We start from the raw sequence: 13674 nt of genomic DNA on the forward strand, positions 1-13674 counted from the left end.
GCAACAACAACTAGGACTTTGGTGGGATCGGAGGTGGAATTATGCTCAGGCTGGGAGAAAGGAGTTGGGGCTTGTGCACGGGTATGGGGCCTAGCATTTCCTGAAAAGCCTAGCAGCACAGAAAGGAACTGTCAATACAGGGCTGAATGTAACCTGGGGACCGAAAGACTGTTTGTCCTGGGGACTAATAAAGAACAAGAAGAAGGAAACTAGGAGGAACTAGAAGAACACACAAAAAAAAAGCTTATTATACCATGAGACATCAGAACTTGTATCAATCGAGGCAATGTCTCGAATCTAATGATCTGGATGTGGTCAATGCTCCCAAGGCAGTGAGTATGATCAAGGGCAGGAATCCTGGTCTATGCTCCCTCTCTCTACCTCAGGCCAGTGATCTGGTGCTGGAACCCTTGCTGATACAGATAGGACCACTCGTTTGATTTATTCCATTCATTGGACTTACCCCTGTGTTTGCACAGCATTTTGATGTAATAGAAAAGATTGGTGCACAAGTTGAATGGAGAAGGGGTCCCTGATTTCCTGATCATGTCACGGATCAACATGGCCCTCCCAAACTTCCACTCGGTGTCTGACTGCGCCTGGATCCGCTGGTAGGTGTCACTCATCATAGCAATTAGCAAGTTAATGAGGACAATCAGGGTCATGACAAGGTACATTCCAAACACAAATCTGACAATGAATTGGGTGAAAGTAGGTGTCCGATGTAATGGAGGTAGAGTGTCTGGATCCACCATACCGAATAGAGCAAAAAATAGTAGGACAGTAATATCCAAAGGGTCTTGGATATCGTAAGAATTGCCTCCTGAATCTGTACCATTTCTGGCAGATGGACTGCCCAGCAGAGCAGGATATACAGGCTGGTAAACTGCTGAAAGTTGCATGGTGAAGGCGACATGGAATAGGGCCAGAATTACTGCGAACCTGGCAAGGTCCTTCATCAGGTCTCGGATGATGACAGCCCAGGGGCCAAAGAGGTGGTGGAATGTCAGGAACTCCAAAAACTGCACAAAGCAAAGTGTCATGGCCACCGCGAGGAAAATGTTTCGGGCAAAGAAGCAATGCAGCCGGTCGTGGTCCCGGAAAGCCAACGCAAGCAGGTGGCAGAAGACGGCAATAGCGGAAAATGCCAGGATGAAAACCCGTATCCATGCCAGTCCTGCCCTCTCGCCAGGGTGTGTCAGTTCCGAGACCAGCATTCCTGAAAGCCAAGCCAATAGGAGCCACTCATTCCAGCCTGGAAGCGTCCGCCCTTCATACGTTGGGCTAAGTGGGGGGTAGACAATGGTTAATATAAATAACACCAGGAGGAAGATGTGAGAAACCAAATGGCTCATGAACTTCATAATTGGAATCCTGTTGAACTGGTGCTTCAATGGAAGGGAGAACATCAGCCAGATCGGGGGGCAAATGAGGAAGACAAAGAACAAAAGGACTATCTTCCAGTGCGCCCACTTCAAGTTCCCGTACCAGACATCGGTCAGGTATTTCTGAACCGCTGGGTGAGCCACCACATCCTTCTGTTCACATTCTATCAACGAGTCCAGCATTGTGGTGCCACGATGGTCTACGGCACGGAGCAAGTATCCGGCACTCCGACAACCAGACGCCACAGTGAGCAGCTCGGCCGCCATGTTTTCACAGTACTTGGCTGCTTCCAAAAGCTCCATGGATCTCTCCTTTTCCTTCAGAGCAGTGATGCCAAAAGCACGGGACAGCTTGATGGCAGTGTCCATGGGGGCAGCTGAGTTCAAGACAAACTCCTCAATGACCTTGTTCCTGTTGAGCTTTCCGCAAACCATGAGGTCAAAGATGAACTGTAAAATAAATCACACACAACAATTGTGCTGGGTTATTCTGATGGGCAATCCACTACAGAGTACCTAGGGAACTGAAGCATACCGATAATGAATCTTACAACAGTATAGCATTTTAGTCTTGAGGTTGTTTACACAATGGGACAAGTTGTAGTTTGGCACATATTGTTAAATGTATCATGGCAGATTGGCAGCCTCTCATAATTTTACACAGAATCAAACCATCCTTCTTCATCTAACACCATTTTAATACTCTCTTCGTCATGTGCTTATCCAGCTTCCTCTTAAATGAATCAAAAGGCCCTCCTTCCACTGCTTGTAGTAGTGTGTCACACGTGCTAAACACTCTCTGGGTATAAAGGTTTCTCCTGAATCCTGTGTTAGAATTGTATGATTCATTGATAGAATGCCAAACAGCACTGTCTTGTCATACAGTAATAAAAAGGTTGTTTCCCTTTTACATTGATATTCTTCATGAATTGACCTTCTCAGTAATATCCTTTAAAAGTCTTCAAAGTTTTATGGGGTGATCTTGATTAGATTAGATTCCCTACAGCATGGAAACAGGCCTTTCAACCCAACAAGTCCACACCAACCCTATATTTACCCCCGCTTAATGCGCCTAACACTACAGACAATTTAGCATGGCCAACTCACCAGAGGTGCACATCTTTGGATTGTGGGAGGAAACCCATGCAGACACAGGGAGAATATGCAAACTCCACACAGACAGTTGCCAGAGGCTAGAATTGAACCCAGGCCCCTGGTGCTGTGAGGCAGCAGTGCTAACCACTGAGCTACCATGCCTTAGATTAGATTACTTACAGTGTGGAAACAGGCCCTTTGGGCCAACAAGTCCACACCGACCCGCCGAAGCGCAACCCACCCAGACCCATTCCCCGACATTTACCCCTTCATCTAACACTACGGGCAATTTAGCGTGGCCAATTCACCTAACCTGCACATTTTTGGACTGTGGGAGGAAACCGGAGCACCTGGAGAAAACCCACGCAGACACAGGGAGAATGTGCAAACTCCATACAGTCAGTCGCCTGAGGCGGGAATTGAACCTGGGTCGCTGGCGCTGTGAGGCAGCAGTGCTAACCACAATGCCACCGTGTAGTCAGTCTCTGCAAACGTGAACAAATCAGTTCCTTTAAATGTTGCTGATGGACACAAGTTAGATTAGATTACTTACAGTGTGGAAACAGGCCCTTCGGCCCAACAAGTCTACACCGACCCGCATACCACCCAGACCCATACTCCTACATTTACCCCTTCACTTAACACTATGGGCAATTTAGCATGGCCAATTCACCTAACCTGCACATTTTTGGATTGTGGGAGGAAACCAGAGCACCCGGAGGAAACCCACGCAGACACGGGGAGAATGTGCAAACTCCACACAGAGAGTCGCCTGAAGCGGGAATTGAACCTGAAGCGGGTCTCTGGCGCTGAGAGGCAGCAGTGCTAACCACTGTGCCGCCCAGACAAGATAGAAACAGAAGGAGCAAGGGAGAAAAACTACAGAGAGTTATTATGGTCTGCATACACTCCTGAAACAGGTTCAATAGCAACTTTCACTAGAGCACCAGGTGAATACTTTAAGGGAAATTCTCTGCATGATGTGAGGAAAAGGCATTGGACAAATTGGATAGCTCTTTCAATAAAGACATGATGGGTAGATTGACTTCCTTGAGTGCTGTAATATGCAATGAATCTACGAACTATTTCTTAAGCTGAATGTGTTGCAAAGTGTAACCAGCATCTCTGAAGGCTGATACAGCAGACGAGTTGCACTCCCACAGTTCTGCATTTCAACTACTTACCTTGCGATCCTCTGTTAGCTTAAGGGTGATATTATTCTTTCGGATTAAAAAGCTCACCACCTCTTGGTGGTGGTCAGCTGCCGCATACTGTAGGGCAGTTTTTCCTTCCTTACATTCCAGCTTGGGAGAAGCTCCACTTTCCACCAGAAATTGCACCGTATCCAGGTAACCAGACTTGGCTGCAAAATGCAGTGGGGTCCAGCCATTCTAAACAAAGGAGTAGAAATACTCAATTAAATTTAAACTTCTTTCTAACTCAATCTATCTCTACCCATATTTGTTGTGAGGTGCACAATGGGAGATGGCCTGACACACCCTCTGACTTTACTCACTGAGGATGGTGCTCTTTATCACAGTCAATATTTGAATTGAATTAGAATAGAATTGAATTATCAAAAGTCCATAATGCAGATAGAGGCCATTTAGCCAATTGAGTTTGCACTGACCCTCCGAAGGGCATCCCACCCAGACCTACCTAATTCCTGTAACCCTGCATTTAGCACAGCCATTCCACCCATCCTGCACATCATCTTTGGACTGTGGGAGGAAACTGGAGCACACAGAGGAAACCCACGCAGACACAGAGAGAACGTGCAAATTCCACACAGGCAGTCAGCCAAGGCTGGAGTCAAACCTGGGTTTCTGGACACTGTGAGGCAGTAGTGCTAACCACCGTGCCACCATGCTGCCCGGTGTTTAGTGGAGAATTGCAATGAGAAATTAGGATCCTGTAAAAGCACACATACACACTGTGAAAACATAACTCTTCAATTAAATTCTCTTACTGCTAAGAGACAAAACAAAGAAAATATCCAGTCTTCTCAGCATGCCTACTGAGCAGTATAATGTACAATTAGACTAGAACATCATACATTGGAGTTTGTTCTTGCCAGAGAGCACGGGGGGGTTACAAGAAAATAGGAGAATAGTGAATTTCATCTGTATAAACATCAGGTGAGAATGAATTTGTTGTCTGTTTTGCAGTCTGACTGATTTTGAAGTCAGTGTGAACCAAAGCTCCTGTTCAAACATAGGCAGTAAATAGAGGCAAGGAAGATCCAAAGTGTTGGGGTCCAGAGTGTCTTGGTTCTCATCACGCACCTTATCTGTGATGTTAATCTCTGCCCCTTGGCCAAGCAGAGCTCGTGCCATCTCGATGTGACCATTAGCTGTTGCCAGGTGCAGGCAGGTGCGTCCTCTTTTGTCTTTGAGGTGCAACTGGGTGGTGGACTTACTCAAGAGGAGCCCGATGACTGCAGTGTGGCCATTCTGCGCTGCGAGGTGGAGGGGGGTGGAACCCTGGAACGAGATGGAGCCGGTCACTACCTTACCCATATGGTCTCCTGTTTAAATGCTTGTCCAACATTGTGTAGCCCACACAGTGCTACAATAAAAAAAGAGATGGTCAACATGCTGGTGGAAATATATTTGTTATAACGTCAACTTGTTCCGGAACACATGCCCCACCTGTTAAAACACATCACCATGGCAGTTACATGTATGTAAGGGCATGGTGACGGCATGAACTCTTCTGAGTTTTCTCCCAATTTAAACAGGAAAATGTTTGCCAAACCTTTTCTAGTAGTGACCATCTCATATTTTAACCGCATGGACAGTGAAGGAATATTTGAACAAATATAAGGGATAATGGCTGGGATGTTCTGGTCTCTGGAGCTGTAGAGACCCGTTGTACTCCCCAAGATACACGCTGAGTTCCAAAAAAAATCCTGATCGATTGGCCACTGCGGAAATTACCAAAACATTTGAACTTCTGTGCCCTGCTCCTTGTGTCTCTTGCAAAAAGTCTCTTGAGACTGATCTGCAGCCAGAGACTTTGGATGGTTCCGACATAGTTACCTGATTAATTGTCCTGGGAACGTTAAACAGAAAAAAAAACTGTTAGAATTCTTTGAGGAGGTATGGAGCATGCTAGATAAAGGAGAGCCAGTGGCTGTGATCGATTTGGATTTCCAGAAGGCCTTTGACAAGGTGCTACACAGAAGGCTGCTAAATACAATTAGAGTCTGTGGTGTTAGGGGTAAAGTAATTACATGATAGAGGATTGGCTGACTGGTAGAAAATACAGTGTGGGGATAAAGGGGTCCTATTCAGGCCGGCTGCTAGTGGCTAGTAGAGTTGTGCAGAAGTCAGTGTTGGGACAACAGCTATTCACGTTATGCATTAATGATGTGGACAAAGGCACTGAGGACATTGTTGCTATGTTTGCAGATGACACAAGGTAAGCGGAGGGACAGATTGTGTTAAGGAGGCAAGGAGGCTGCAGAAGGACTTGGACAGGTTAGGAGAATGGGCAAAGAAGTGGCAGATGGAATACAATGTGGGAAAAAAATGAGGTTATGCACGTTGGTAGGAAGAATAGGCACACAGACTATTTTCTAAATGGGGAAAGGTTTCGGAAATCTGAAGCACAGGAGAGACTTAAGAGTTCTAGTTCAGGATTCTCTTAAGGTTAACAGACAGGTTCAGTTGGAAGTTAGAAAGGCAAATGTAATGTTGGCATTCATTTTGAGAGGCCTAGAATACAAGAACAGGGATGTACTGCTGAGGCTGTATAAGGCTCTGGTCAGATTGCACTTGACATTTTGTGAATAGTTTTAGGCCCTGTACCTAAAGAAGGCTGTGTTGGCATAGGAGGGGTGTCCAGAGAAGGTTCACAAGAATGATCCCAGGAATGAAGGTCTTGTCATATGAGAAGTGGTTGAGGACTCTGAGTCTGTAATCAATGGAGTTTAGAAGGATGAGGGGGGATTTCATTAAAACTTTCAGAATATTGGGAGGCCAGAATACAGTGGAGATGGAAATGATGTTTCTGCTGCAAGGAAATACACAGATCTGAGGGTATAGCCTCAGAATGAAGAGATAATCTTTAGAACTGAACTGAGGAGGATTTCTTCAGCCAGATAGTGGTGAATCTGTGGAACTCATTGCTGCACAAGGCTGTGGAGGCCAAGTCATTGAGGGTATTCAAGACAGAGTGAAATAGGTTCTTGATTAGTAAGAGGATCAAGGGTTACAAGAAGAAGGCAGGAGAATGAGGTTGAAAAAAAATATCAGCCATGATTGAATAGCCTAATTCTGCTCCTAGATCTGATGGTTTTAAAAAAACCTAGCCCCAGGTCCAGGTCCCCCTACCCTAAGATGACTGTACAACTGGCTCCCCACAACCACACACAGACCTGGCCCACAATCCCACCTTAACTCTGTTCACTACCTGCTGTCCTAACCAACCCCTCCACCCAACTAACCCCCTGATCTGGGCTGACTCTCTGTGATTCTGAAAATCCCTCCTAAACCAACTTGGTACCAAAGCCCATACCACCTGCCCATACATCCCCTGACATCCTACCTACTTTCCATGCACCTGCCAGTCTACTCACCTGTAACAGTAGCCAACCTACCCATCTGCCAGCCTGCTACATCATCCACCCAGTGCCCTACAGACCTGCCTTCCTGCAACTTTACCACCTATCCCAACTACCACATCATCAACTTACCAACTCAAGAACCTACCACCTCATCCATCTATCTCCTCACCTACCTTTCACCTCAGCCACCCAGCTATTTACTTCAATTGCCCTACTAACCTGCCCATTCACTCAAGTGTATCCTCACATACACCTAATCACATGTCAGCCTTTTCATGGCCCATACGGTCAAGAGAATTCTTGAACTCTCGAATCTCTAACCAATATCATCAAAACACCAGGAGAGCACTCTCTGTGAGTACTGTGATCAATACTCTCTCAAGGTCAATCTTTCTGAGGATTGGACCTTGGTTTGTGGATCTGTCAACTAAATATTTCTCTGGAACCAAATGTAAAGATGTGGACAATGTTCCGAGAACAAGTAACGTTGATTTCCTCATGTTACAATATACACGTGACACTAATGATGATTATGTCGTTACAAGATCAAAATTTCTGACATGCCAAAAGCCACACCATGTTAAAGTACCATGGTAATTTACATGATAAATGTAGTTATTAATTATTTTACCATCCCAAGGACAGAACATGAAGCGACCACCCCAGTAACAATCAAGATTGGTGAGCTGAGAGTTCTCAATGTCTATGAACCCTTCAATTAAACACATAGCCAACAATTAACAGCAATGTGAAGTTGTTGTGGAGAAAGCCATCCATTTTATTCTCCCAAACACCAAACTATATAAACAAACTGTGACCTGGCTTATGGCGGCAGCAAAGAATAATATTTGTTAAAAGTTTTAGAGAGCAGTGCATCCCTTATTGGAGCCCTGAGTGCAAAGCCCTTTTCCAACAATAACATCCAACCGCAGCAGCCACAGCATTACTTGAAGCTTTGGACAAACTGTGGACATCAAAGCTGGATGGACTGTGAGAAATGATTATGTTTTGCACTGAACTGCACTGGAGAGGGTGCAGAGGAGATTCACCAGGAATACAGCCTGGGATAAAATATCACAGTCATGAGGAGAGACTGGATAGGCTGAGTTTATTTCCCCTGGAGCAGAGGAGGCCGAGGGGAGGGATCTCATTGATGTACACAAAATTATGAGAGGTATATCTTTCCCATAGCAGACGTGACTGAGACCAAAGGGCATAAGTTTAAGGTGAGGAGCAAATGGTTTTGAGAAGATATGAGATAGATTTTTTTTCACCCAGAGGGTGTGGTATATAATATATATATATATATATATATATGGATTGTGCTGCCTGAGAGGATGATGGAGACTATACTATTGCAACATTTAAGAAGCATCTGGGTGAGCACTTAAATTACCCGGGCACAGTAGGCTATGGACAAAGTGCAGGTAAATGGGATTAGTGTAGTTTAGTGTTTGCTGGTTGGCGTAGAGCTGGTGGGCTGAAGGGCCTGTTTCTATGCTGGATGACTCTATGACTACACACTCAGACAAAGGACTTCCTTAAGAAACCTGAAACATTAACCTCAGCAGAGACTGCTAACCACAAGTAAGAACAAATACTGTTGGTGCCAAGTCACTGGCTGACTCAAAGGGTTAACTTAATAAACAGGAGATCAAGAGAAAGCTCAGTGAAGTGTTGGTGAGTTATTGCAAGTTTTCCCACTGTTGGATATCTTTCTTTCTTTGGAACTGGCAAAAGGCAAGGGTGCTGGGAATAGATAGCAGTGCACTGGATTTCCCGCACTATCTTGGCTCTCTGGCAAAACAGCAGCCAATAGCAGTTTTCTCAACTGTGATGGAGAGCACCACATTGTCCAAACTGCTCAAGGTGGCAGTAATAGCCCTGTAAAAGCAGGAAAGCCAGCAGCTGGCCCTTGGAGCCTATTTCATTGCTATGTACAACCTTTAAGCTCCTGGAGTGGCTTATTCTTTAAAGAGTTAGCCTTACCACCCACTCATTGCTGGCTTTAGATTACTTACTTACAGTGTGGAAACATGCCCTTCGGCCCAACAAGTCCACACTGACCCTCCGAAGAGCAACCCACCCAGACTCATTCCCCTACCACTACGGGCAATTTAGCATGGCCAATTCACCTAACCTGCATGTTCTTTAGAAGGAAACCAGAGCACCCAGAGGAATCTCGCACAGAGACGGGGAGAATGTGCAAACTCCACACAGACAGTTTCCTGAGGCGGGAATTGAACCCAGGTCTCTGGGCACTGTGAGGCAGCAGTGCCAACCACTGTGCCACCTGCTATGGTCAGGCTATGCTGTTGGTGTTATGGCACTTTAAAAAGGGGTAAGTCTGGTCTTTCTCCACTCCCACTCCAGATGCTCAGTGCTCTGATAAGGCTGTTTGTGGGACCATTCTTCTGCAACTCTGAGAGATACTTGCTCATTGTGACACTGTATGCCACTGTGGACAGGAGTCATCTGTGCAGCACTGGTTCCATCCACTGTGAATAATATGAATTGTATATAATGTGAATAATGTGACGAGGTGAACTGTAAATTGTCATTTGTATATTGCAGAAGCATATATCAGAAATAGCCAATGGGTAAGTCCACACTGTCCGGCATGATTGTCCATTGTTTAATGAATGGATGAAATTCTGAATATATGCTCGTGTTGCATTCTAAAACCTGCTCTATAACAGGAAAGAAGAGACTCTGCTCTGAACACTAATTCACATGATGCCAAGGAAGACTTGCAGTGTTAATGGGCTGTACCTCTCTCTTATGTTTTGAAATTGACCTTTAAGAAATTTGGAACATTTTCAAGTTAATGTTAATTGTAATTATAAATCAAATAAAAAATGTGGTCAGCTGTTTCATTCCAACGTAGGTTCGGAGAATTGTTTATGTGTGTACTGGAACGTATTTGTATGTGCGTGTGTGTGAGAATGTTCAAGTGAATGAAATTGTAATCATAACTTGGAAAGACCCAATAATGTTAAGCTAATTGAATGGAAGGAGAACAACAGCTTCTCAAAGACAGAAAGGTTTTTCTTTCAACCAAAAGTAAATGAGAATTTCTGAAATGAAACATAATTCTTTCCCTCTCTAACGCCATCCAACCCTCGATCAACAACTGACATTAATAAACTTGATATTTCTATTGTTATTCCATTGCTTCCTCTTTAACCTGCACTGCCCTCCTCTTTTGTGAAGACAGATGTCAAGGGTTAAACTAAATAGGGCACTGCGGTTCCCTCCACCCTTCTCTGGATGAAGTATGAATGGGGAGAAACCCACTAAGGATGCTTCCAGGCACCCAACCGCAGCAACGTCAATTGTCCCAGGATGTCCCATCTCAGGACCCTTTGAGAGGTGCCTGCCATTCAGATTAGTCTCCAACTCTGTAGTCTCTGAGTGATATGGAGGGGGTGGTTTCAGCAGATTCAGGTTCAAGAGATTTAGGGAAAGGTGAAAGGAAGGAGCATGATTTTCAGGCATGGAGGCTTCCATTGATGGATCCCAGGGATTAGAAAAGGAGTTATCCTCCCTGCTTGCCTGACTCCAGCTTGTGCAGTTAAAACTAAAAGAATGAGGCCCTTAAGTGGCAACTGATTGGCCACTTAGGGTATCAATCAGATAGATCGAGGTGGGTGGGTAGGCTGGAGGAACACCAGCTGACAGATTTTACAAAGTCTGCATCTAATGTGTTTGTTGAGAATCATTCCACCCCTTCCACCTCCACACACGGGTTATCTTCCCATTCCCTATTTTTGTTTATTCACTCATGAATATATGGAAGTAGTTAGCTGGGCCAACCTTTATTGCCTGTCCCAGGTTAGAAACATGGAAGGCAGAAGCAGGAGTAGGCCATTCAGCCCTTTGAGCCTGCTCCATCATTCAATGTGATGATGGTTGATCATCCAACTCAGTACCCTGGTCCCACCATCTCCCCACAGCCATGGGTCCCTTTAGTTCTAAGAAGCATATCTAACTCCTTCTTGAAAAAAAGTCAAAGTTCTGCATGGTTCCTGTATTAAAGAGGTTCAAGGAACCAGATTCTAGGTTTATCTGTCTGAGCACCTTTCATACAGGAACCAGGTAGCTCAGTTGACTGGATGGATGGTTTGTGATGTAGAGTGATACCAACAGTGTGGGTTCAATTCCTGCACTGGCTAAGGTTACTACGAAGGACTCTCCTTCTCAATCTTACTCCTCACCTGAGGTGTAGTAACCCTCAGGTTAAAACCACTCTAACGGGAGAACAAGACTATCGTGACTTTATCTTACATTGCTTCCTTTCGCCCTAACTATAAGATACAGGAGCAGATTTAGGCCATTCAGCCCATCAAGTCTGCTCTGTTGTTCGGTCATGGATGATATGGTCTCAACCCTACTGACCTGACTTCTCCCTGTAACCTTTAATTTCCCCTTACTAATCAAGGACTTATCTATTCCTGCCTTAAATACACTCAATGACTCAACCTCCACAGCCCTATGTGACAGATTCACCACCCTCTGGCTGAAGAAATTCCTTCTTATCTCAGTTCTACAAGGCTGTCCCTTCATTAAGGCCAAGCCCTCAGGTCCTAGTCTCTCCTACTTCAGGAGATATCTTCGCCATGTTCAGTCTATCCAGATCTTTCAGTATGCTGTGTTTCAATGAGATTCCCTCCTCATCCTTCCGAAATCCATCAAGCACAGAGCCAGAGTCCTGAACTGCTCCGTATATGACAAAACCTTCATCCTTGGAATCATTCTCTAGCCCTCCAAGGCCACAACGTCTTTCCTTAGATATGGTGCCCAAAACTGCTCACAATATTCCAAATGCAAATTACTTTAAACTCTTCCAGTTCATAGTACAAGCACTCATCTGATGACATGGTCTTAAAAGAGAAAGGGGTGTACTTTAAAAAAGGAACTTGAAAAACAAAAGAGAGGAGAAAAAAAACTGAAGTTCAAAGTAAAGTTGTTCAAATCATTGAGGGTTAATGTGGAGGATTTGTCTCCAATAACAGAAGGATCAGTCAGCAGAATATTAGCCAACAGGCAAGATGGAACCATTTGGGGTTGTTTCCTCTGGAACATACAAGGCTGAGTGAAGATTTTAATTGATAAAGTGATGAAGGACCCTTTAAGAATGGCTGAGAAGGATCTTTTTGACATTGGGGTCAATGACCAAGAAGTGTGTTTTGAAGTGTTTGGTGGAAGAATCAGAAGGGAGATAAGGAGAAATGTTATCATCCAGAGAGTAATGGGGTGTTAGGAACTCACTATCTGAAAATGAGTGGAAAGCACCTGAAGTGCTAAAATTGCTGAAACCTGCAGACTGCAGACCAAGTGTTGCAATGAGGGTTCAAGCAGGAAGATTTTTCTTTAACCAGCTCAGTCATAATGAACTGAATGGCATCCTATTGTATCATATAGCTTTAAGGTCCTAGGAGTTAAAAATATCAGTCATTCCATATCAGCAATGAGGGTCTTTACATAGAAATATAGTAACATAAAAATAGGTGCAGAAGTAGGCCATTTGGCCCTTTGAGCCTGCACCACCATTCATAGAGTTACAGAGATGTATAGCATGGACACAGACCCTTTGGTCCAACCTGTCCATGCCGACCAGATATCCCAACCTAATTTGGTCCCATTTGCCAGCACCCGGCCCATATCCCTCCAAACCCTTCTTATTCATATACCTATCCAAACCCATTTTAAATGCTGTAATTGTACCAGCCTCTACGACTTCCTCTGGCAGCTCATTCCATACACGGACCATCCTCTGTGTGAAAAAGTTGCCCCTTAGGTCCCGTTTATGTCTTTCCCCTCTTACACTAAACCTACGCTCTCTAGTTCTCGACTCCCCCACCCCAGGGAAAAGACTTTGTCTATTTATCCTATCTATGCTCCTCGATTTCATAAACCTCTATGAGGTCACCCCTCAGCATTTGACGCTCCAGGGAAAACAGCCCCAGCCTATTCAGCCTCTCCCTATGGCTCGTATTCCTATTCAATATGATCATGGCTGATTATGCAATGTCAGTATCCCATTCTCAGTTTCTATTCACAACTTTTGATCCCTTTAGCTACAAGGGCCACATCCAGCTCCCTCCTGAATATATCTAACAAACTGGCCCGAACAGCTTCCTGTGGGAGAGTATTCTGAGTGGAGAAATTCTTCCTCATCTCTGTCCTGAATGGCTAACCCTTTATTCTTAGACTGTGACCCGTATTTCTGGACTTCCCCAACATCGGGAACTTTCTTCCGCATTCAGCCTGTCCAGTCCCTTCCGGATTTTATATGTTTCTGTGAGATCTCTCTACATCCTTCTAAATTCCAGTGAGTACATGCCCAGTTGATCCAGTCTTTCCTCATATGTTAGCTCTGCCATGCCGGGAATCAGTCTAGTGACCCTTCGGTGGACACCGTCAATGGCAAGAATATCCTTCCTCAGACTAGAAGACCAAAACTGCACCTAATGTTCAAGGTGAGGCCTCACCACGGCCCTCTACACATTTTCTCCTTTATAACTGCAGCAAGATATCCTTACTCCGACATTAAAGTCCTCTCACTATGAAGACCAGTATGCCATTAGCTTTCCTCACTACCTGCTGCACCTGCATGCAGTG

General features: G+C 44.8%; 1 protein-coding gene across 2 annotated transcripts in view; it reads right to left on the bottom strand.

The window, feature by feature from the left end:
* trpn1 (transient receptor potential cation channel, subfamily N, member 1) overlaps nucleotides 1-13674 on the bottom strand; it is a 219426-nt gene that overhangs the window by 39048 nt on the left and 166704 nt on the right. For both annotated transcript variants that reach the window (XM_072569938.1, XM_072569937.1), the window contains exons 24-26: nucleotides 4766-4963; nucleotides 3665-3871; nucleotides 464-1835 (exon numbers count right to left, since the gene is read on the bottom strand). In XM_072569938.1, the coding sequence (XP_072426039.1) occupies nucleotides 464-1835; nucleotides 3665-3871; nucleotides 4766-4963 (1777 nt within the window). The remainder of the gene's footprint in view (nucleotides 1-463; nucleotides 1836-3664; nucleotides 3872-4765; nucleotides 4964-13674) is intronic.

Source organism: Chiloscyllium punctatum, chromosome 5 (assembly GCF_047496795.1).
Source record: "Chiloscyllium punctatum isolate Juve2018m chromosome 5, sChiPun1.3, whole genome shotgun sequence".
Lineage (NCBI taxonomy): Eukaryota > Metazoa > Chordata > Chondrichthyes > Orectolobiformes > Hemiscylliidae > Chiloscyllium > Chiloscyllium punctatum.